This window comes from Ciconia boyciana, chromosome 1 (genome assembly GCF_034638445.1).
Source record: "Ciconia boyciana chromosome 1, ASM3463844v1, whole genome shotgun sequence".
Lineage (NCBI taxonomy): Eukaryota > Metazoa > Chordata > Aves > Ciconiiformes > Ciconiidae > Ciconia > Ciconia boyciana.
In genome coordinates this window covers 89,878,860-89,900,261 of record NC_132934.1, presented here as the reverse complement: position 1 = coordinate 89,900,261, position 21,402 = coordinate 89,878,860, and the positions used below count along the sequence as shown (strand labels likewise).

At 46.3% G+C, this 21,402-nt stretch overlaps 2 protein-coding genes across 13 annotated transcripts in view; one reads left to right on the top strand and one right to left on the bottom strand.

Moving 5' to 3' along the window:
• CFAP91 (cilia and flagella associated protein 91) overlaps nt 1-13,354 on the top strand; it is a 42,550-nt gene extending 29,196 nt beyond the window's left edge. For 3 of the 11 annotated variants that reach the window (XM_072881479.1, XM_072881552.1, XM_072881559.1), the window contains 2 exons: nt 2,075-2,394; nt 5,059-5,232. In XM_072881479.1, the coding sequence (XP_072737580.1) occupies nt 2,075-2,376 (302 nt within the window). In that variant the 3' untranslated portion in view covers nt 2,377-2,394; nt 5,059-5,232. The other 8 variants (XM_072881498.1, XM_072881514.1, XM_072881489.1 and 5 more) reach the window with 8 other exon arrangements.
• A 3,092-nt stretch (nt 13,355-16,446) lies between these two features.
• The window catches only part of GSK3B (glycogen synthase kinase 3 beta), a 154,020-nt gene continuing 149,064 nt past the window's right edge, over nt 16,447-21,402 (bottom strand). For both annotated transcript variants that reach the window (XM_072881570.1, XM_072881579.1), the window contains one exon: nt 16,447-16,727. In XM_072881570.1, coding sequence (XP_072737671.1) covers nt 16,660-16,727 — 68 coding nt within the window. In that variant the 3' untranslated portion in view covers nt 16,447-16,659. The remainder of the gene's footprint in view (nt 16,728-21,402) is intronic.

Sequence of the window (21,402 nt, the reverse complement as noted above, 5' to 3'; positions counted from 1 at the left end):
AGGTACCAGCAAGGAAGAAAATACACACTGGGCTTAAATGCAACAGCAGCTGATGAACAAAGCACCTCAGAAGCACTCCCAAGCAACAGAGGAAAAAAAAATCTTAAAAATCTGTGATAGCTATAGTGGGTTTGCCTGGAAAGCAGAGCTAGACCCAGGCAAAAATTAAAGTGGATGCTGGAGGAAAAGCTAGCAATAGGTGATAAAGTACAAGACCTCCTTCAAATGCAGTCAGGTGAAATTTGCCACAATATTCTTGTGACAGCAAACATCAAATGTTGGGAAGAGACCTGGCTCATACTCTCTTCTGCTATTGCAGCGTGGGGTGGAGGGGACTCCATACACTTAAGAGAGAGCTGAATTCTACCAAATATGCTCTGATGAACACACCCTGCCATAAACCTCCTGCACAATGATACCTTCAAGGAAGCAGAATCAGTAACTAGTCCATGTAAATCCAAAGGAAATAGTATCAAAGAATAGCATTAGATCTCACGAGCACATCAGTGTATTGCCTTTCTGTGGCAGCTTTTAAAGCTTTCCCTATAGTGAGCCAGATTATTCATTATGAAACTGTGTTTTAGCAACTTGGCACATGCTTGGGCATACACCTTCCTTGAAACTAGCAGGAAGTGGTCTGAGAGCAGAGTTGTCTGGCCTGCCAGAAGAGCAAATCCATTTGTAGAATGAAGATTTGAGGGCCTGCACTTTAGCTTCCCCTTAAACATCTCTATTGTGCCATTACCTAGTCTTTTCTTATTTTTTTCCCTCCTCTTTTTCTTGCATTCCTATGCATAAAAGCAGGGATTTTCCAATGCTGGCTCATCCTGAAACCCCTCTGCACCTCAGTTCTGAACTCTCCCTCATTGGAAGAAGTCAATGTGCTGATATGAAAAAACTTGCTTTTAAGAGGACAATACTCTGCAATTTGAATCCGCTTTCTTTTAGATGGTATTCACTGTGGATGGAGAAAGGGACTGCAGCAATACCAGGAGAGTATTCCTGGTATAGTTGATGCAGTTCATGCATACACGATTGAAGCCAAAATGCCTTGGGTAGAGCAAGCTCTCCTGGGAACTGAGAGCTGGCTGGTGAAGGTCAGCTTTTCAAATGCAAGTGAGATCCAGTTGCATTCATTGTCGACAAAATGGACCTGGGAGATGGATAAACATAAACAGGATGGGTTAGTAACGTTGAATGACTGGGTCAGTGACAGTATGCAGAACTGTTATGAGAGCATGCAAGACACCAGTGGTTCAGATTCACAGTTAAAATACAGCTCAGCCTTCCAACATAAACAGACCAAAGCAACAAGGAAGTCTTGGACTTCTGCAGGGAAGTGACACGATGAGAGCCACAGCTCGGTCCTGCAACATTCCCCACACCCTCTTTACAAGCACACAGTATTTCAATCCCCATGATTGTTTACCAGCATTGTAAGTTTAGAGAGAGAAAGCAGGAACAAAAAACAGCGAAGAGCAATGAAGAGAATTGTAGGGTGAATGATTTGGCTTGGGTAATTATTTCCCAGGAGGAGGGCTGGAAATATATACAAATGAGATTGGATGAAAACTGTAAAACACAGTAAAGAACAATCCTGCAGTAGCAAAAGGGAGGTGACTTAATAGGTAGGTGACTTAATGTGTCTATATTGTCTCCACAACTTTTAACTCAGAAAGAGTTTCTCAGTGTAGGCAAAATCATAACACAGGAGAGGGCAGATTTCAGCTCCAGTCTTCCAGAGACCTGCTGCAATTAACAGACACTGAAGGAGAAGTTATTTTAAAGCCTGATAACATATCCTGGGCAGTTATGCCCTAAACTGGAAAGGAAAACACTTTGGCTGTGTTTCCCAGTGTGGGGATTAGTCTTCAAAGTGAAATGCAAAGTTGGTTGCTGCTATTAGGTGGCAGTAGAACGCTTCAGCCAAAGTTAGAAGGGTGTGATTTTTTTTCCCCTGAGACAGGCTTTTCCACAGCTGCAGGAAGGCTAAAAGCTATCCCTCCCTTCTCCCCTACGGAGAACACTTTGCTGTACATTTCCAAGTAAAAGCCTTACCTCTTTTTATGCACAGTGAGGCAGTCCCAAAGAAAACACATCTATGCTGCTCATCAGATCATCCACAGGGGCATAGAGAAGGTAGTGGCTGATCTGGCACTACATCAGGAGACATCTGCCAGCAAGATAAAGAGAGATCCTCCTGCTGGGACAGCTAGTACTGCTTTGAGTGGGACGGCTGCTGGACCAAGAGCAGCTGACAGCACTTGCTCTGCCCCAGTTGCACGCGAACTAGCTAAACTTCTGTGCGAAGAAAGCCCACGAGAGACAGCAGTGAACCCTTCTGATGGATCAGACAAGGATCCCACAGCCTCCTAGAGACAGAAGATGAGCCTGGTGAGTTTCTCTTCCCCTCTGCGATTTGAGCTCGGAGCATGGTGAAGGAGAGGGAAGCACATTATATTTACTTTTTTCAGGGCACCCAGAATAGAAAATCCTCTCTCTCCCTTGGGCTGTCCCTCCTGCTGCCTGCCAGCAATGTTGTCCTGGAACCACTCTGTATACGTTTTGGTGTGGCAGCCCCAGTCCAGCCCCCTCCACTGCCTCCCCAGCTAGCTTTGGACCTCATTAGCTAATTTTCCTCTTCTAATTATTAAGAGAAGCTTGAGTGAGAAAGCAGCATTAGCATTCCTTGTTTGTTTTCCTGGCACAGACCAATGAAGATCTGCACCTGGGCTTTTTATGGTATTCCCTTGCATCAGTAACATTAAATGAAAAAATATTCCAGCAGTGGGAAATTTTGAGTTGAGACCATACACAGAGTCTTTTCTCAAGCATGTCCCACTGATTCCTTAGTGGAGTAAAGCAAAGAGTGGCTTCCGGCATTAGCACTGCTATTAATAAAGGGTTGAAGTTGAATGAAAAAGGTCAGATCTTGCATCATCTTTTCACATAATTAGTCCTTGCATAAAGAAAAGGTGCCCTTGACCTCAGCAGAGTGGTTCCTGCCAACCAGGCAGTGTCTGGCACTAATAAGTAAGGCTAGGTGATAGCGGAATGACATGGCAGGGGCTGATGTAGCTTGTGCAAAGAACCCATTAGCCAGTGCTTATGGCTTTTCCAGAAATGTTACTCTTTGGGCTGACCTCTTCTTGCTTTTTATGATCCCAAAGAAGAACAATTCTGGAAAGAATCTTATTTTTCTTAGAACAGTGTTAGTCACTCTGGCTTTCCAGCTCCAGGGGACTATGCAGAAAGGATGCTGGCTTTGCCTTGTTTGCAAGCACGGGGGTGCTCCAGCTCAGGATGTCAGAAATCAGCAGGCTGCAGACAGGCGCAGTGCATCTGATCAGAGAGCTGTCAGGGACTTGCTCAGCTCTCCAGCACTCACCTGTCAAAATTCCTGAGGTCTGTGGGTTTAGCATCAGAAAGGTACATTTACACCGATACCAACATCAAACACACCAGCTTTTGGAGGAGCAGGCACAGCCACACCACCACACCCAAAATGCTTACTCATTGATGGCTACAACTTATGCAACAAATCGCAGTATTAGCTCTCAGTGCTAATGTGATAATGGGCTGATGTCTGCGTACTTCCATCATTCCTCTGTAACTGATAGCCCGTTCTTTGTGCTGGGTCTGTAAATCCTCAGGTATGGTCCAGCTAACTAATCCTGAACATAGCGCTGCTCCTTCAAAACACAAACCAGCAGCTGATCAAAAATTCAGGCTCCTTAGTGCATTCCTGGAAAAATTTTGCGTCAGCTTTCTGTTTTGTGGATTGGGTTGGGAGTGCAGGAGGCAGGGAGGGGAGAGAGAGGAGAAAAAAATAGTCTGAATAACCCTATATTCCACTGAGCTGTAAATAAGAACTGGAGAGAGGAAAATGGGAGCTGCACTAAGAAACCATTGCTGGTCTCCAGATCCCTGAACCAGGGGCACCAGGTGACTGGTGGGGTCAGACAGCCTCTCTAAGTACTGCAGAATCTGGCAGGAGTCAGAGATAGGTAGCGAGTTTTGGTTAGGACTCTGAGAGGATGATCCCATTAGGGTTTGGGGATTTGGGAGAACTCTCATAGCATACATAGCTAGTCAGTAAAAGGGAAGGTAGCAAATGCAAAAACATAGAAACTCTCTCCACAGTGTGGGAGGAGAAGCTGTGCAGGGATCGGCTCTTTTGCCTCAGGCCACCTTGGACAAATTTAGCCTGGTTGAAAGAGGGGGCTAACATGAATCACAAGATCCAATGTCATAAGAGAGACATGGAAAACTTGATGCAGCAGAACAGGAAGATCGATCCAGTGAGGCATTTACTGTATTTCTGAGATGGTATGTCGAAATAAATATTCTCCATGTGGCTCATTGTACAATTTGACGTGGTTTTAAAAAGACAAGAAGTATTCCAACAGGTGTGGGAATGGATGTAGGTTGCAACGCTCTGGTCTTCTGCAGGGATACAGCCCTCTGCATGACAACGAGGGGGCAGGGGACTCCAGATGCTATGCACAGGCTGAGCTATAAATGTCTTGGCTTCTGTTATGATTTAAGGGACACCGTCTGGGTAAAGCCATCTTTTCCACGACACTGCCTAGCATGTAAACTGATTCCTGCAGGAAACTCTGCTCTAGAAACTGCTTTCAATTGTCATGTGTGGGGGTTTTTTTTCAAGCTTTGCAGAATGTGCTTGGAGAAAGAAAACAAGCACAGTTAGAGGGAATTGGGATCATAAATCAACAGCACAAGAATGCACCATTCCCTCTCCTAGCAGGAGCCAGAACAACCCTGGGGAGGAGCCCATACCCGAAACAAACACAGCAGATGCCTCCAGGGCTGCAGCAGTACAGTGGAAACACTGGGGAAATTCTGCTTGTCCCGCTTTTCTTTCACCAGCTGCCGGCTGGGAGGGAGCCTGGCTGTGCCACTCTGCTCTGCCGGCTTCTGCATCCTGACAGGTGGGGGAGAGGGGCTGAACCAAACAAGCCTCTGGGGTCACTGCACTGTGAGAATGGTGAAAACTTGGTCTCTTTGCAGTAAATGAATGAATGCAAATTGTCTCAGGTCTTCCCTGACAATATGGCTCTTGCAGCGTGGAAGGAGGAAATCCTAGCGCGATAACTACAGTTCAGACCAGCGAAAAGGACTTTCGGTAGGACAACTGGAAGCCAATGCACCTTTTTTGCTGGACAGTTACTATATCTATGGTTTTGTCAACATAAAAACACAACAAACCCATGCTTGCCTATCTCTCTTGCCTCCCTTAAAAGCAACACGATCATCACAAAAGTTGCTGCTGTAGATCTGGCTGTGGTGCCGTTAAAAGAGTTCCTGCCATTTTCTGAGCACTGCTGTTTTCTCTGCTCCTGGTCTCGCAAATGCACAGGATCTTCCTGCTACTTTGTTGGGCTCAATTCAGCCCTCACACAAGGGGTGGTGGTGGGGGATAACCCTACAAGTATGGTCCACACATGCCAAAGGCTTTTAACAAGGTCCAATTGCACTAACTTCACCTCCTCCCAGTCCTGTCTCCCTGCTTCCACCAAAATCCTGTTCATGCAGCTTTCCCTGCGTTTTTCTGACTGGTGAGTCAGTATCTTCTTGGCATCCACCAGACTCCTCACCTCCATGCCCTCCAGAGTTGGGCCTGGGCTTGGAAGAGGAGCTGTTGTTTCATACCCATGCTCTCCACTCCACCAGAGAGGCAGGAATTGTTTTGAACATCTTCCAAAACTGCCATCTCCCTGAGACATAATGGGTACACCTAATCTGGTAAATTCAATTTGCCTGTGACCGCTCTGGACCGAGGCACCCACCTCTCCTCACAGCCACTGCCAGGAGCAGAACTGGTGGGGGAAGCATCTCAACAGACACTGTTTGGACAAGAGAGAAAACCCTGGCGGGCTGATGGGAAGGTTGTACGCTGAAACCTGGGGAGGAGAGGCAGCTCTGGCTCTCTGCTACGATTGTATCATCTGTTCCCTCTTGTTCTTCCTTTTCTCCCAGATGCTGCATCAACCCCACGCACCTCTTCCACCACCTCCTGTGGCTGGAGTCCAGGCCACTACTCTTGGCCTGTTCCCACGTGCCAAAGCCCAGTCCTTCATGTAGCACTCAGAGGGAATGTCCCGTTTCTGTTTCCTTCCTGGGCTGCTCACCTGTATCCACTTGTTACTCAGGGCCAGAGCCCTCCCCAGCCAGCCTGGCTCAGCACACCATCCCCAACAGACCTGAGAGCTGTGACTGCCCCTGAAAACACTCACCATTGTGGCTGGCCACTAGTCCACGGCTGGTTGGACCTGTTGCACAGCCCAGCCCATGACCAGCCATCTGAGATCTATCACATCTAGTTCCCCCAGCGGGGAGCTTTCATAGTAACCTGCACTCCTCGCCCATCCTGGAGCTCCTCGGTCAGTGCTGGGCACGAGGATGTTCATCCTCTTCCTTGGGGTAGTGGCTGGAAGCGTGCAGTGCTACCTGCAATGCAAATTGCAGTGAGCTAATTGCAGCTGCGCAGCAAGGACCCGATGCTGTTGCTCTTGGTGACAACGTCAGCACTGAGCGTGAACACCACCAGTGCTCTGAATACAGATGCAGCAAGAAGCCTGAAATATTTAACCAGTGCTCTTATGTAGCCCCTAAATTGAGAGTGCACTAAACCTTCTCCTAAATACCCTTCTTGGCCAGCATCTTCTCACTCACCATTTTACATCCCTAGCATTTGGAAAGCAGCCGCTCCCACCAGCGTAATGGAGACTGAAAAGCTGCATTCTCTCCTTAAGTTGCTGCAGAACTGAGCCTAAGAACGAATCTCCCTTTTGTTTATTACTGAGCCAGTAATAGCCAGCCCTTCCCTTTAAAGCCTCTTGCAAACACTATGTTGGTTCCTTACCTATTGAAGCCTTTCTCCACCTGCCCATGTAATTTTTCCACCTCCAGCCAAATGCAAACAATTTTTCATTGCTGTGCAGGCCCCAAATTTGTTGTCTCCAGCAGAAACAGCTTCCATTGACCAATGTGTTCCTAGACCTGGTGCCATGAAACAAAAATCTCAAAAGAGGAACGAGGTATAACTGAGATGGTCCAAAAACTCCCCAGCTGGGTAGTCCTTTTCATTTCCCAAGACTGCTAACAAATGACAGTATCCCAAACAACATCAATGATCTCCTTGAGCAAAAATGCCCTCAAACAGCCCAGGTTTTGCTGGCAATCACCATCTGCCTCCTGAGCACTCTTGCCTGGCAAAGGATTTGGTTACAGGAATGAGCTGCAGAAGGGAGGAAGAGGACATGCCTGTTCTTATGGCATAGGAAACATAGAATCATAGAATCGTTTAGTTTGCAAAGGACCTTTAAGATCATCAAGTCCAACCATTAACCTAGCACTGCCAAGTCCATCACTAAACCATGTCCCTAAGCACCACATCTACACGTCTCTTAAATACCCCCAGGGATGGTGACTCAACCACTTCCCTGGGCAGCCTGTGCCAATGCTTGACAACCCTTTTGGTGAAGACATTTTTCCTAAGATCCAATCTAAACCTCCCCTGGCGCAACTTGAGGCCATTTCCTCTTGTCCTACTGCTTGTTACCTGGGAGAAGAGACCGACCCCCACCTCTCTACAACCTCCTTTCAGGTAGTTGTAGAGAGCAATAATGGGATAGCTGACGGGCTGGTGAGAGGAGAATGAATACCTCTTGCTTCCTCTCAAGCTCATGTGCTGTTCCCACCGCATGTCTGACCCTACCTCGCTCCCTGCAGCCCCAGCCTCCCTCTGACAAGACCTGCCACGCATTCCTGTGCCAGCGGCAGGCATCTGGACCCTGCGAACGCTCACCACGTGGAGGTGGTGTAAAGCACAGGGCGTTCAAGCAGCAAGCTAAGATGAACAGTCCTGTTCTAACTCCTGGATTCCACCAGTTTTTAAAAACTTCGCTTAGGGAAAAAAAAAACCCAACCAAAAAACCAACCCAAACCCCTCCATCTCTCTACTTAGCAATCCATTACATACCCAGACCCCAAGGCCCTGCCACCGTATGTAGGGCCCGTGGCTCCTCTGCTGGGAAAGGGCTGTGCTCAGCCAGGCAGCTCTGCCTGGGGACAAGGTTTTATTTGCCTACAGCCACATTTTTTCACTCCACGGCAAGTGAGGGGGCTCTGCAGACTGCCCTGGACTTGGGCAGGCTGCCCTGATGCGGCTCTCCTAACAGAGCACCCCGGTCACAAATGCTCTGCTGCAGCCACTCACAAGCTTCCACAAGGGAAGAGGTTGTTCATTCCCCACTTACCTGATCCTGGAGGACCCAGCCTCGCCTCTGGAGAGTGCAAGCAGAGACGGGTGATGCAGGGAGCAGGGAATCCCTGAAAGAGAAGGCTTTAACTCCACTGACTGCATGGGAGACCTACCCAGCTGCGTGCAGACTCTCAGGGGGCAGTAGGATATACCAAGAAGAAAACATCTGTGCCAGGACATCAGGAGTTAGCTGGGTGTGCAACAAGATCCAGGACTGCATTCCTGCATCGACCAAAGGCAGGTGTTTGCTGTGAAAGCCCAACTCTCCCTTACAGCCCTGACCACTGTCACCTGCACTGTCTCCTGCGATGAACACCAGCAGGAGTTTGTTTGGGGGACTGGTCTCTGCTCCAAAGCCTCAGCAGTTGTACGACATTCACACCAAGACGTGAGCCTGGGTTTCCTGCCGTGCCCCATGCAGTGTTGCTACCTACACACATTCCTTTCCCACCAGAGCTTGGATTTGGCAGCAGGTCGGGTCTGGCCCTGCAGCCTTTGGGCACGACTGGTTTAGCAAAGCCAGCAAAGATGGAGCAGCCCTGCCCTCACCAGGAACGCCACTCCCCAAGGCTAGGGAGAGAAGACCGGACAACAACCCAGCCAAGCCCTTCCCGGAGCCAAGGGAGGGAAGCGAGGTTCAAGACTGGCTAATGAGGTTGTGTACCATCTGCTGGGCTTGCCATCTCCAAGCAACTGGACTTGGTGCTTCAGACACAAACCGCGGCGCTTCCACTCTCCCCTCCGCATTTTGTGGCTTGCTTCCCTCCTCCTTTGTGGCTCTTGTTCTTCTCCCACAGAAAGCGACTTGGACCTTAACCACCAGCAGCCCAAAAGCTGCCACCTTCCAGATAATAAACGGTGCCAGTAGCCTTGACACCGACTTTTAATTCCAACCCAGATGGCTGGAAGTTCAGTCGATAAAGACGAAGCACATCAGTGGAGCAGACTTTTGTACCATGTTCAGCTTGGTACTGCTTTGCATTTGGATTAGCATTTTAAATCATTCAAAGGTGTCAGTGACCGACAACTAAGTGAATTTGAACCTGGTTTACAGACAGGTCTCGAAATGTATTTTCACATGGGGAACAGTGACAGAACGACTGTTCCCTGGAAGGTTGTGAGGGGACTGGCTCTTGATGCTAAGGTGTTTCATTCTATCTTTTAAAAGGGTGATTGGGATGAAACTATAAAAGTCCCATTGATAATGTTTGCAGTAATTACAACAGGAGGGAGTGATGGTTAAACTGGACAACTGCAGCCTCCACACAGAAGGGTGAATGCAACCCTCAGGTAAGGAGGATGCTCTCTAGTGCCTTTATTTGACACTGGGGAGACTGTTGTAGGAAAGCTCTGGCTAATTTTGGTACCCACTGCCTGAAGATAGTGTTAAAAACAATTGCAGAGGAGATACAATTAGAAAGATTAGAAAGGTGTGAAGGAGCTGAAGATCCTCTTCTAGTCAGCTTAGCAAGAAGTTATGAGGTGACTGAGTCCCGATCAAGGGGCTGTCATTCAGAAGTGAGACCTGAGACTGGAGCAGAGGGTTCCTGTGCAAAGACAGTGCAGAAAGAGAGCCCACAGCTCACATTCGTGGTGAGAGAAGTTCAGAAGAGACAGGAGGCCCCAGTGCATGTGCATCTAGAAAAGAAAGCTGCCCAAGGATAATTAACCACCACCCCAAATTACTGAGGATTGTGATGAACTCCCCATTAGCAGCAAACTTGAAATCAATAAACTCATCTAGTGAGGTGCTGTAGTTCGGGCAGTGATGCCTTTGTGGGTGTAACTGGCCACTCTTAATGCCAGGGGCCTGACTGGTTGAGCAGAGCAGCCCTGGTCTTGGCACGAGTTAGATGCAGCCCAAACCCTGGTGATGTTGTGGGACCAACGTAAGTGAAGGGACAGCAGCTGGTCACCTGTGTTGCTTCTGGGGTGGCCAGGCTGTAGACAGCTGCCTGGCCCTGTCACCCTGGCATCCCAGTGCCTGCCACAGCAGCAGAGGCCGAACAAAACAAGACCTGTGCCCCCATCAGTGAGCCAGGGCAGGCTGGCACCTGCTTTGAGGGGCACAGCTTCAGCACCCAGGAAGGGCAAGAACAGCCCCCAAACAGCTTAGTCCAGGGGAGCCAGCAAGCAGAGCAGGGGTTGGAGGGAGCCTAACGCAACACTTGCACAGTGTGGAGCCACCAAGGGCATCAACCGTCCTGTCACCACTGGCTGCCTGGTCCAGGGAGCCCTACTCAGCCCTTTAACACACCAACCAGTTTGGTACCAGCAGCCTCTGCTCCAGTCCTGGCTGAATTTGGGCACAGGAAGCCTTTCTACTAAACCAAGGTCTCCCCCTGAGCAGCCGCCTGGAGGCAGCTGTCCCCATGCCCCAGCGCACCCCAGTCCCAGACACCCCTTCCCGCCCCGCTCCTACCTCTACTGGAGCGGCTCCAGAGCAGAGGGTCCAGCCCAGAGCCCAGCAGGGGAGATTTCATGGGGACAACCATGGCTCGTGGCACACGAACAAACCAAGAGGAGCCTCTTTGCAATATAAATTTGTTTTTATTGAAGCAGCAGTCACATGACCTCGCATCTAGCCTTTAGGATAGCAACAGAATGGATTCGGCCAGGTCAGCCAGCCCAAAAAAGGATTTATTTTTTTTTCTTTTTTCTTTTGCGCTAATAGACATGTCATGTTTAATACATACATTATCCAGTACCGGAAACCCAACTCAGAGATAGCTACGTGCTGATTTGCTGGAGGAACGGTCCACTGGACGTGGTCTCGACAAACTTTACAGATCACCACCAAATAACATTACTAATGGGATCAAATGATAAAAAAAAAAAGAAAACAAAAACCACAAACAATCATGAGTGCAGGATTCAAAGCCAGCAGTTTACACAGGTTCTTAAGTTCATATCTATAGGTGGACAGTAAAGGAAGATTGGCTGGTTTTAATTTGAAATATTTATGTCCCAGGGTTCCTCTCTCCATCAAATCAAACTGTATCATAGACAAGCTGGCATCTCTTGGAAAACAGCATGGAACAACACAGCTCATTTAAGAAAACATGCTTATTTCTTGTGGCTTTTCTTTTAATTATTATTACAAAGATTCACGTCCACCTATTCTTGCAGAGTGGAAGGAGGCGTGAGGGCAAGGAACAAGGGGTGGAGAAGGGAGAGGAGGAGTAGGAAAGAAAGGGCAAGTTTTTGAAATAAAGACCACACACTTGGTATTTTTTAAATTTCATTTCCAGGCTAACCTACTTTTTATTTAATGCAAATTACAGTACCAGTTAACTATTTCCGAACCGAGTCACACAGAACAAAACATATTTACAAGGGGAATGGGGCGGGGGAAATAATAAAACATTAAGCATACTTTCCACAAAAAAAGTTTATATTTAAAATGAAAAAAAAAAAATCAGTCACAGAGGCATTCAAGTAGTAATAATGTTATACAGGTTTTGCTTTTCCTTTAAATCAAGACAGATTTGCACAAGTTTATGCAATAGTTTGTATACAACCCACAGTCCTTAATATATATATATATATTTTTAGATTTCTGTTTTTAAGATGGAAGTGGTCACGCTAATTGGTGTGTACAGGCCCAAGTGATCCATCAGCAACACATTAATGAACGCAAATTTTACAGGCAAGCAAATTATATATATATAAATATATTTTATATATATATATATATATATTAAAAATAAATTGAGAAAGACCAACACAAGGAAGCTACTTTTCTCGAGCTAACCCCTTAGGTACTGTTTTCCTTTCCTGTCGTTTTGCTGTTATTGCAGTGTTGCAAAACGAAGCCAACTACAACCAGAACCGGCTGAGAGCCCCGTGGAAATCAGCTGCCACCCCAGGGGTACCCGCTGGCAGTCTCTGAAAGGCAGAGCCCGGACTGAATACCCTACTGTGCTTTTCCTCATTGGCTTTTCCTTTTTCTCCATGGTGGCTGAGGTTCCTAGTACAGGAGTACGAGTCTGATAGGCTGCTTGACTTCTACTTTTCCAAGTACTGAAAACCAGGGGGAAATTTAAGTTGCAAGTCACAGGCCACTGTTTTAGGTAAAGCTTGGCTTCAAAATAAGGGGACAAAGTGTTCAGGGATCTTCTACCAGCCAATTTTCTTTTGCAGGTCATTTTTTTTCCTAGCAAGGTAGATAAAACTTTAATATTAAAGAACACCAGCATCTTGACCAGGTGTCTTCAGGGGAGACAGACTGCGATCGAGTCCAGCTCAGAGACCCACGCCACAGCAGGGCAGATGTAAAGGACAGATCAAGACCAGACTGGGTTGAAAACAAGCCCAAAAGAGAGTAAAAGAAGAGAGGGACAGCTCTGAGCAGACTGCTGCCAACAGCTTGGCATCACTGACCTTCGTGTCACCAGAAAGAAAGTGCAGCCTCTGCTTCACTGGAATGAACACGAGATGCTTCGAAATAAAACAGCAACCTTTGGTTTGGTAAAGAGTTAAGTGTTTTCCCATTCAAGACAATCTTATGTGGAATACTAACAAGGTAGTAAAACACAAGCAAACTAGTTTTAGAAACAAGGCCTTCGTGCTGGGCACAAGAAATCAAGAATCATGTTAAACTTATCTCAAGAAAACAAAAGTGAGTTTGGGGAGGGGCATGGGGGAAGAACAGGGAGAAGAGAAAGGGAACAGAAAGCCCTCCTGGCAGAAAAAACCACCGCGGTCTCCTACAGCAATGCCCCTGCTCCTACCGTGGCCGAACGGCTCCGAGCGCAGCACAGCTGTGGGGTGCGGAGGGTTTCCCCTCCCGGGGGTCCTTTCCGCCCCTGGGCCCAGCTGCTGCCCCCGGCACAGCCGCAGGGAGGGTGGAAAGGCCGAGCCTAATGGAAGCTGCTGCTGCCCAGATGACTTCTGGGTGCAGGACTGGGGGAAAGAGACGAGCAAAGTCTAAAAGAGCTGCTAGGGCAAGTGTCCGAATGAAAGCAGTCGCTGCTAGAGGGAGGAGAGGGCAGGGTGGGCAACTTGGAGACATCCAGAACAAAGCCACGGCTCCAATGAAATGAAGGATGGTGGAGACGGTTTCCTTTCGTTCCGCTGCTGATCAGGGTATCACCGAAACATTACAGCACTCAAAGAGTTAGAAAGCGGGGAGGGGGGGGGAAACAAAGATGCAGGTTTGGGGTGGGAGACATTGTTAATAAAGGGGGGGGGGAGAAGGTAAATAAAATTCAAAAAATCATGGAAGCGAAGGCACTCCAAACTATATAGATACACTATACATCGCTAGAGTTATTGTTACAATAATACAGGCCGGTACCTACTGTACAGAGTTAAAACTATATGGCTTTAAAAAGCTCGTCTACATTTTGTCTGATTATTAAACAGAATCACTGCCCTGAACAGTAACTTTTTGCTCATTAATAACAGTTCCTGGGTCCACATATTTACATACAAAACAATAGAACTCAAAATTCAAAAACAACCAAAAATAATAATGTACAAGCTTGAATTTGGTGAGGAGCTTTTTTTGTTGTTGGGTTTTTTTTGTGTTTTTTTTTTTTTTTCTTCTTATTTACAAAAAAGGTTATTCAAAGACCTGGATCTAACTTGTATAAAAGAGTGTGTGATCCTGCCATGATCCTTGAAAAAAAGAAATAAGACCAGAGGGGCACCCCCGACCCTCCTCCCAGCCTAACACACACACACACACAAGACACACACAGATGCCGGCACAGTCACAAAAATCAGAGAAAAGCTCTTAACTCCCCTCTGCCAGTCTTAAACAAAAAGATAAAACAGAAGAAAAGCCACATTTCCTGGCACAAGCAGCAGGTTTTCTTCATTATTTTTATTACCTTTTTTTTTTTTAAAGACTCAGTAATTTACTGCCTCCAAATAACAGCATCTGTGGCCAATGCTTCAGCAGTCTTGCCTATGCAGCAGATCCATACCCTGCCACTGTCCTACTTCTGAGTCTCCTGCATCTATTTGGATCACTGGGTCAACCAAGCCCCTTCACTTACCTTTCAGGACACCGACTAGCTGAGCTCTTGCATTAAGATGCGCTTCAGCCCTTTCTATTAAGTTGCATGTAAGGATTTGGAAAGCCTTCTGTTTCTAAACATGGGTGTGCTTTCCTTTGCAGCCAGCCAGAATTTAACAACAGCTAAAAGCTTTAAAGCCTTGGGGTTGTTTTTTTTTTTTTGTGTGTGCCCGACAGCAAATCGCCAAGCGGTATAGCATGAGGGTTTACCAGTTTCACGGTAGGTGGTCACTCACCTCTTGAAACAGCTCCTGCCTCGCCGAAACCCCCTGTGTGTCAGGCAGGAGAGAGAGAGCAGGGCTTTTATCAGTTCCAGGACTGGTAAGAGACAGTTTCCAAAAAATCCCATGTCAGCAGGATAAAAGGTGCAAGAAGAAATGCACTGAACTCGTGAGCAAAACCCCTGCTGCCCCTGCAGCGGCCGAGCTTGCCAAAGCCGATACTGCCGGTTACCCCTGGGCCGCATGAAGGTCCACACATTCCCAAAAAGCAACCGCTTGCCTTAGAGATCCACAGGTCGAATAACAGCTCGATAAGCACCAAAGGCGACTACAGTTTCTCTGAAGGAGGATAAGGCCGGAGTGGACACCAACCGCAAGCCTATGACAAGATCAGGTCTCCAAAAGTCTCATTTCTATGCCGCGGCTGCGTCCGGCCGCTTATCTGACCCTTTCCCGAGGAATATTGCTTTGACTTCAGGAAGAGAGGCGTGGATGCTCACACCACGCGCCGTCGCAGGCAGGAAACCCGGACCCTGAACAGATGGACTAGAACAAGCATTCACCTCATGCTTCAGTCAGACTGTTTTGAGATCATTGACAAAATAAAAAAAGCAGTATTGTATCTATGTATACATGTATATATTTATATAATATATATACACACACACTCATATATAGCCAGCTTTCCTACAAGTCAGCAGGTACAAATTACTGTTGAGAGCACTCGGATGCGTATTTTATTAATATTCTACCAATGTAAAAACATAATGGAGACATGGCAACACGCATCAATAAATAAAGATCAAAAAAGCAAGAGGTTAAAAAAGATGAAATTAAATACAGATTCTAGCTGTGGATTTAAAAATCAGAACTATCATAGAATGTGGCATCCTGCAAGTTAAAACTGCAGTTAAAAAAATATTACAAAATAAACCAGTAGACTGTTACAGTTCACATTATAAACCCTGGTGTCCTTTTCCTGTACACACCTTGGGAAAGGGAAGCCTGTTCAAATCAAGAGCCTGGGAGGTGAAAAAAAAAAAAAAGGAAAAACCCACAAACAAACCACCCAAGCTTTCACAGTGGCCACCTTCCAAAAAGTCCCTTAACATCCCCGGCTGGGCCCCTGCCTCCTCCGAGGATTTTGTTCGTCCGCTCTTCTCTGCTGAAGATGGGAGCTGACCGGCCGCCTCCGCTGGCCGTTTTGCCCTGTACCAGCCCACGACACAGGCGCCAGGAGCTCCAGCTGGGCAAAGGAGCTGCTTCAGTAAAGCTAACCGCTTGTGTTGTGCATGTGTGTGTATTATATTATATATAACCTACTTGGGTAAGGCTTTTCCCATAATGAAGCTGCAGGTTTCTTCATTGCTAGCACTGATTTTTAAAATGAAAGGCTTCCACTAGCGGTTCAAGCCTTAGACACACAGCAAACCCTCCCTCCCACCCACCCCACGGCAACCTATTTTCCTACCACATCACCCACTCCCCATACCAAGCCGGGGCAGTTCTTCAGGCAACCTGGGATATGGATTCACTGACAAGAAACGCTGAGCTCTGTTGAATGACCCCTGCTAAGCTCCCGACCAAATTCAAGCTGTGCACTACATCAAAGTCCGAAACTTCACTTAAAAAGAAAATAAAAAAAGAGGTTAAAAAAAAAAAAAGAACTTCAGCAGAGAATGAGGTTTGGGGTTTTTTGTTTTTTTTCCTTCTTTCTGTTGTGGGAGGGGGCATGAGGCAAGAGTCCTGGTTTTGAAGTACACAACAGCAAACTTCCAACATGAAGAGATTGTCGAGGGGAGAGACATTGGTGTGTTGTATTGCTCCGCTTTCCCTCCTCCCCCCACCTAGTCCCCTGCCCCGGACACCCTGCAGAGTGAGAATACAATGAAACTGGTTTGTATTTATAGATATTTTACAAGGTTAAATAAGAACAACAATAATAATAATAAAAAATTGAACACTAAAATGAACAGGTTGGTTGGTTGTTTTGTTTTGTTTTTTGTTTGTTTTTTGTTTTTTTTTTTTTCCTCTTTTTAATTTTCTTTCCAAATGTGACCAGTGTTGCTGAGCAAGACTCAAATTACTGGTGATTTTTCCTGTGCAGCTGGCTGCTTGGTACCGGTTCAGGTGGAGTTGGAGGCTGATGCTGTAGCTACACTATTGGTCTGAACTCGTTCTCCTGCGTTAACATCTGCAAACAACAGGTGAGAGGAAGGGAAGAGAGAAAAACAACCAGTATTACCTCCAAAATACAGATACATTTGGAACAACAGCTATGACATTCTCCGCACAGGGAAACCCACAACTCCCACTGAGGTGCCATTTGGTTAGGATGCTCTCCTGACTTCAGGGGGTGCAGATGGAACAGTTTGGTCTGGGAAGAGGGTGGGAATATGGTCTTTAAGCAGGACAAAGGCAACCTCAAGGGCTGAGGGTTGCAGGCCGGCACGTGAACACCCAGCTGGGCTCTATCAGATTTTGCAGGACATAACATTGCTCGCGCAGCAGTAAGTTGCCCATGTTACGTTCCAGTAACTTTGATTGAAAGACAAGGCACACCGCCATCGCCAAAGTTAACGCATCAACTATCCATGGCCACTACAAGGTTTCACATCAGTGCCGAAGTTTCATATTGTTAGGCCTTCTTATAGCAAAGGCATCTGTTAATTGTGTGAATGAGTGTAGACAATGAATGTGATGAGCCTGCTTCCCTGGCAGAAACAGCTTGTGTGTTAATGTGTAATTCATGCACTTGTTGCCTCAGAAAACATCTTTCAAGTCTACTGTTTTATTCTGTGTTGCTCAACCAAAGTTGGATCTGCCACCCTCTGAACTGCTGAAGCAGATTAACATCAAGGCCTGAAGCCAGTGACAAGGTTTACGCAAGCATACGACATTGGTAGAGGACTGGGTCTCTGCAGTAAGTGGTCTCCAACATCTTCTTGTCTCTGGGAGGGACAGTGCTCCATAAAGACACAAGTCACAGGTTCATGGGCGCGTGTCAGAGTGCATTCCAAGAAAACACAGGGTTTGCAAAGAAATACTAAAGGAAATCCACTGTAACTGTGTTTTCACAGACCATATGCATCAGATATTTTCTCTAAAAAAATAGTTCTTAGTATTAGAAGAGTTGGTAGGGGAAAAAAATGCACCGACTTCATCTGGAACCATCCTATGCAGTATCTAATTAGCACAGTCACAAAAAGGAAAGTGGATGAATGGTTAAACACATAAAATACTCAACACAATAAATACAGGATGGGAAAAAAGATATTAAGTGAGGTTTTCTACAAGAGACCATCATACATTTCTCCCATTTAATTTAAGTAAGGTTAACTGCAAAGCTACCAATACTGCAACAGGAAAAAAAAGACTTAGTATCTCAGTACAGAAGAGGGCAGACTGGGTAAACAATGCATTCGAAAGACATAGGGAAAAGGGCTTATAAAAAGAAAGAATAGATTCACTGACCTCAGACTGAAGGACAGTATGACTAGCACAAACAACAGACACAACAAAATACAACTGGTGGGCAGTGGGGGTGCAGTCATACTTCTCCAGCACAGAAGAGCTCGCAAGGCAATGCAGCTGGGCAATGCTCTACAGTCACCTGTTCATGAAACCCCTCTGCTCTCCTGCCACATTGACCTGACCATAGTTGGAAGTGCAGCCATGAGCAAAGGCAATGAAATGAATGAGAGAGTAGAGATGGGCAGCACTTGCTGGGTGACAAATTAAGTAACATACACAGATAATGGCAACAAAAATAGGAAATCAAACAAACAACAGCATCCAGGAATACAAGGGGCAAGTGGGAAGAGCTCATGCAGTTAAAGCACCAAGGCAGCATGACGACAGTACCAGTATTATTTGGAAAGCTAGCCTTGCACACAAAAGACGCCCTTCTACGTGGAGAATTACCCTGGAGGAGCAATTCCCAAATCCCACATGCATGCAGACCAACAATGACCACGGAAACCAAAAGCGACCCAGCCAGACAGGTAATAGTTTCCACACTTTAAACTCTCACTGTGCCTGTTCTAGATTCATTTTCAGGTATGGATAAACTCCAGTCAACGCAACATCTGCTGTGCCTGATGCAAGCAGTCCAGCTGGAGTCTGTACTGTTGGCAGAGGATTTCTCTGTATGTGTACAAAAAGTGCTTGTATTTCATTTGCTGAAATGAAATGTGCCTTTTGATCTCCTATTCCTGAAGACAGCAGAGGCTGAAATCGTTATCATTACATTGCTACTGAGTAGAGATAAAGAAAAAAAGAAGAGGGGATGGAGCTACTTCATGTAACATATGTAACGTATGCTCTTTTTCTGTCATCACTCTAATGGGGGAGTTCCTGAGAAATATATATGCCACATGTTAAAAAGGAAATAAACCAAGTGACGCAGCCCAAGACCATTTACATGGGGCTTTTCACAACAATATATAGAAGTCCACCCAGGCTGGGACAGAGTGCAGAGCCTGCTCAAGGCTGTACTGGCTCCAAACCTGCAAGAAAATGCACTATTTTGACATTCCAGCTTGTTCTTTGACTCCGCATCGACAGGACATTTGGGGAACAAAGAGGGCTTGTTCCAGCACCTCTTTGCTGCAGTGCCAGAAAAAGAGCAGAACTGGAGTATGAGGGCCTCTGGACATTCATTTACTTCTCCTCACCATGAGAAATCAGTATTTGGGCATTAGAGAAGAAAACCTAGGCCTTCAGCAATGCTGCTAGAACACCTGCTTTGCAAAGCAGTGGCCTGTGCCACCGTGGAAGCCCTGCTGGGGAGTGAAGCTAGGAGCTGACATGCAGCTTTCTGGTATGAGACAGATGACTGACTACACAGCAGACTATGGCTCAAGGTCAGGGCAATCTCTTTACCCTAAACTACCAACCTGACACCTCTGCCTGTGTGGGCAAAGAAAACACATTAGGGTTTAAGTGTCAGCTGCTTCCAAAACTTCTTCCAAACAGAGGGCAAAAGTATCTCTCAGTGTAGAGCACCTCCTCCAATTCAGCTTCTCCCTCTGAGGAATGCCTCAGCTTTCTTGGAGGGTACGTGACACTCCTTAGAAACCTCCCGGAAAGGAAAGATGGGGCTACAGTTCAGAAAAAGACAGAGATGCCAACTCAGTCTGAGAAAGCCCATTAGCACTAATGACAGCATTAGTTGGTTGAACTTGTAATGCTGACAGACTGTGCTGCTCATCTGCAAAGATACAGAAACAAAACTACCACCAGCCTGGGAGTCCTCACAGAACAGCTGGGGAGACAAGTAGAAGGAGGAGAAAAGCATGGTTTTCCTATTGTGCCTGCCTGTGGATGTAGAAAGCCAGGGCTCAGAGCAAAACTGGCAAGCCTGAAATGTGCAAGTTTTACTTCCTTGTCTGTCATGGACTCTTCCCTGTACTGAGCTTGCAGAAGCCTAAGCAAATTGCTTGCCCCTCTTCTCGTGGTTAAGAAAAAAAGTTTTCCAAAATTCCTTCAATGGGAATACCGTAAATGCACTGAATTTTTGTTTTATGGAGCACTGTGGTCTTTTTCAACTGCCACACATTGGCAGGTAACACCAGCTCTAATCTGTTTTGTTGCTGAAAGTTCAGGCACACCATTGCATTTGGGATTACATAGGATCAACACAGCAGGATGCCTAAGGCGACGACCCCAGCATCCCTGCTGGCACAACTCCCCTGCAGACGGCAATTATGCTCTTCCCATCTTAACGCTGACTAACAGAGAGGTAAATACTGCTGCTGGCTGATCCAGGAAGAAAAACATGTAGTCACACAAGCAGATATGCTTTTGGCTTGGTGTGCATGCTCCCCTCTCAAATGCTGTGGCTGCATGGCTATGAAACCATCTTCCTCCTCCTCCAGCTAGATCAAGTCAGCATCTGCTCGAATAAAGCTGCACTGGCATTTTTAATCAATGGCCAGCATAATTCACAGAAAGCTGGCACACCATTTTAAGCAGGGGCCAAACACTCCCATCTTCCTTTTCCTCCACTTTGCTTTAGACATGCCACTAATGTCACAGAGAATTTCTCATAAACCTGTAGGTGAATTTACTAATGCCGGTGTAGCAAGGCTTCATACTCCCACTGCAAAGCCAGGTTCCATTAGTACAGTGAGCCCAGCTTTATGCCTCAAGAGAAGAGAAATTTACAACAAATGCCTTTTTTTTTTTTTTACACTCAAAAATTACCTACAATAATTCCCCTGCATTTAAGATCATGATCCCAGGATTACTGTTGCATTGGGCTGTTGAAATCACCACTGTGAATCTATCAGCTAACAAAATTTACTCATTTTGGATAACTTCTAAAAATGCAGATGTGTGTCATATCGGTTAGCACAAGGCCTAGTATTGCTGGCTTGATGAAACCTGCACTGTTAACATGGTATGTTGAACAGCCAACCTTTCCATCTCTTAACACCACACCACTGTTAAGTCTCCTGGCAAACACTACTTTGCTAGACTTTGGACAAATAGATCTCATTTTTCTAGTTATTCTCTAACTATAGACCCTGCCTTGGCACATGATAAAAAGCAGTGATTTATACCTGTGCTGGTTTTGGCTGGGATAGAGTTAATTTTCTTTATAGTAGCTGGTATAGTGCTGTGTTTTGGATTTTAGTATGAGAATAATATTGATAGCAACAACTAACACACCAGTGTGTTAAGTGGTGTTTACACTGGTCAAGGACTTTTCAGCTTCCCATGCTCTGCCAGGTGCACAAGAAGCTGGGAGGGCATACAGCTGGGACAGCTGACCCCAATTGACCAAAGGGCTATTCCATACCATATGACATCCTGCACATTATATAAAGCTGGGGATTAAGAAGGAAGGGGGAGGACATTCGGAG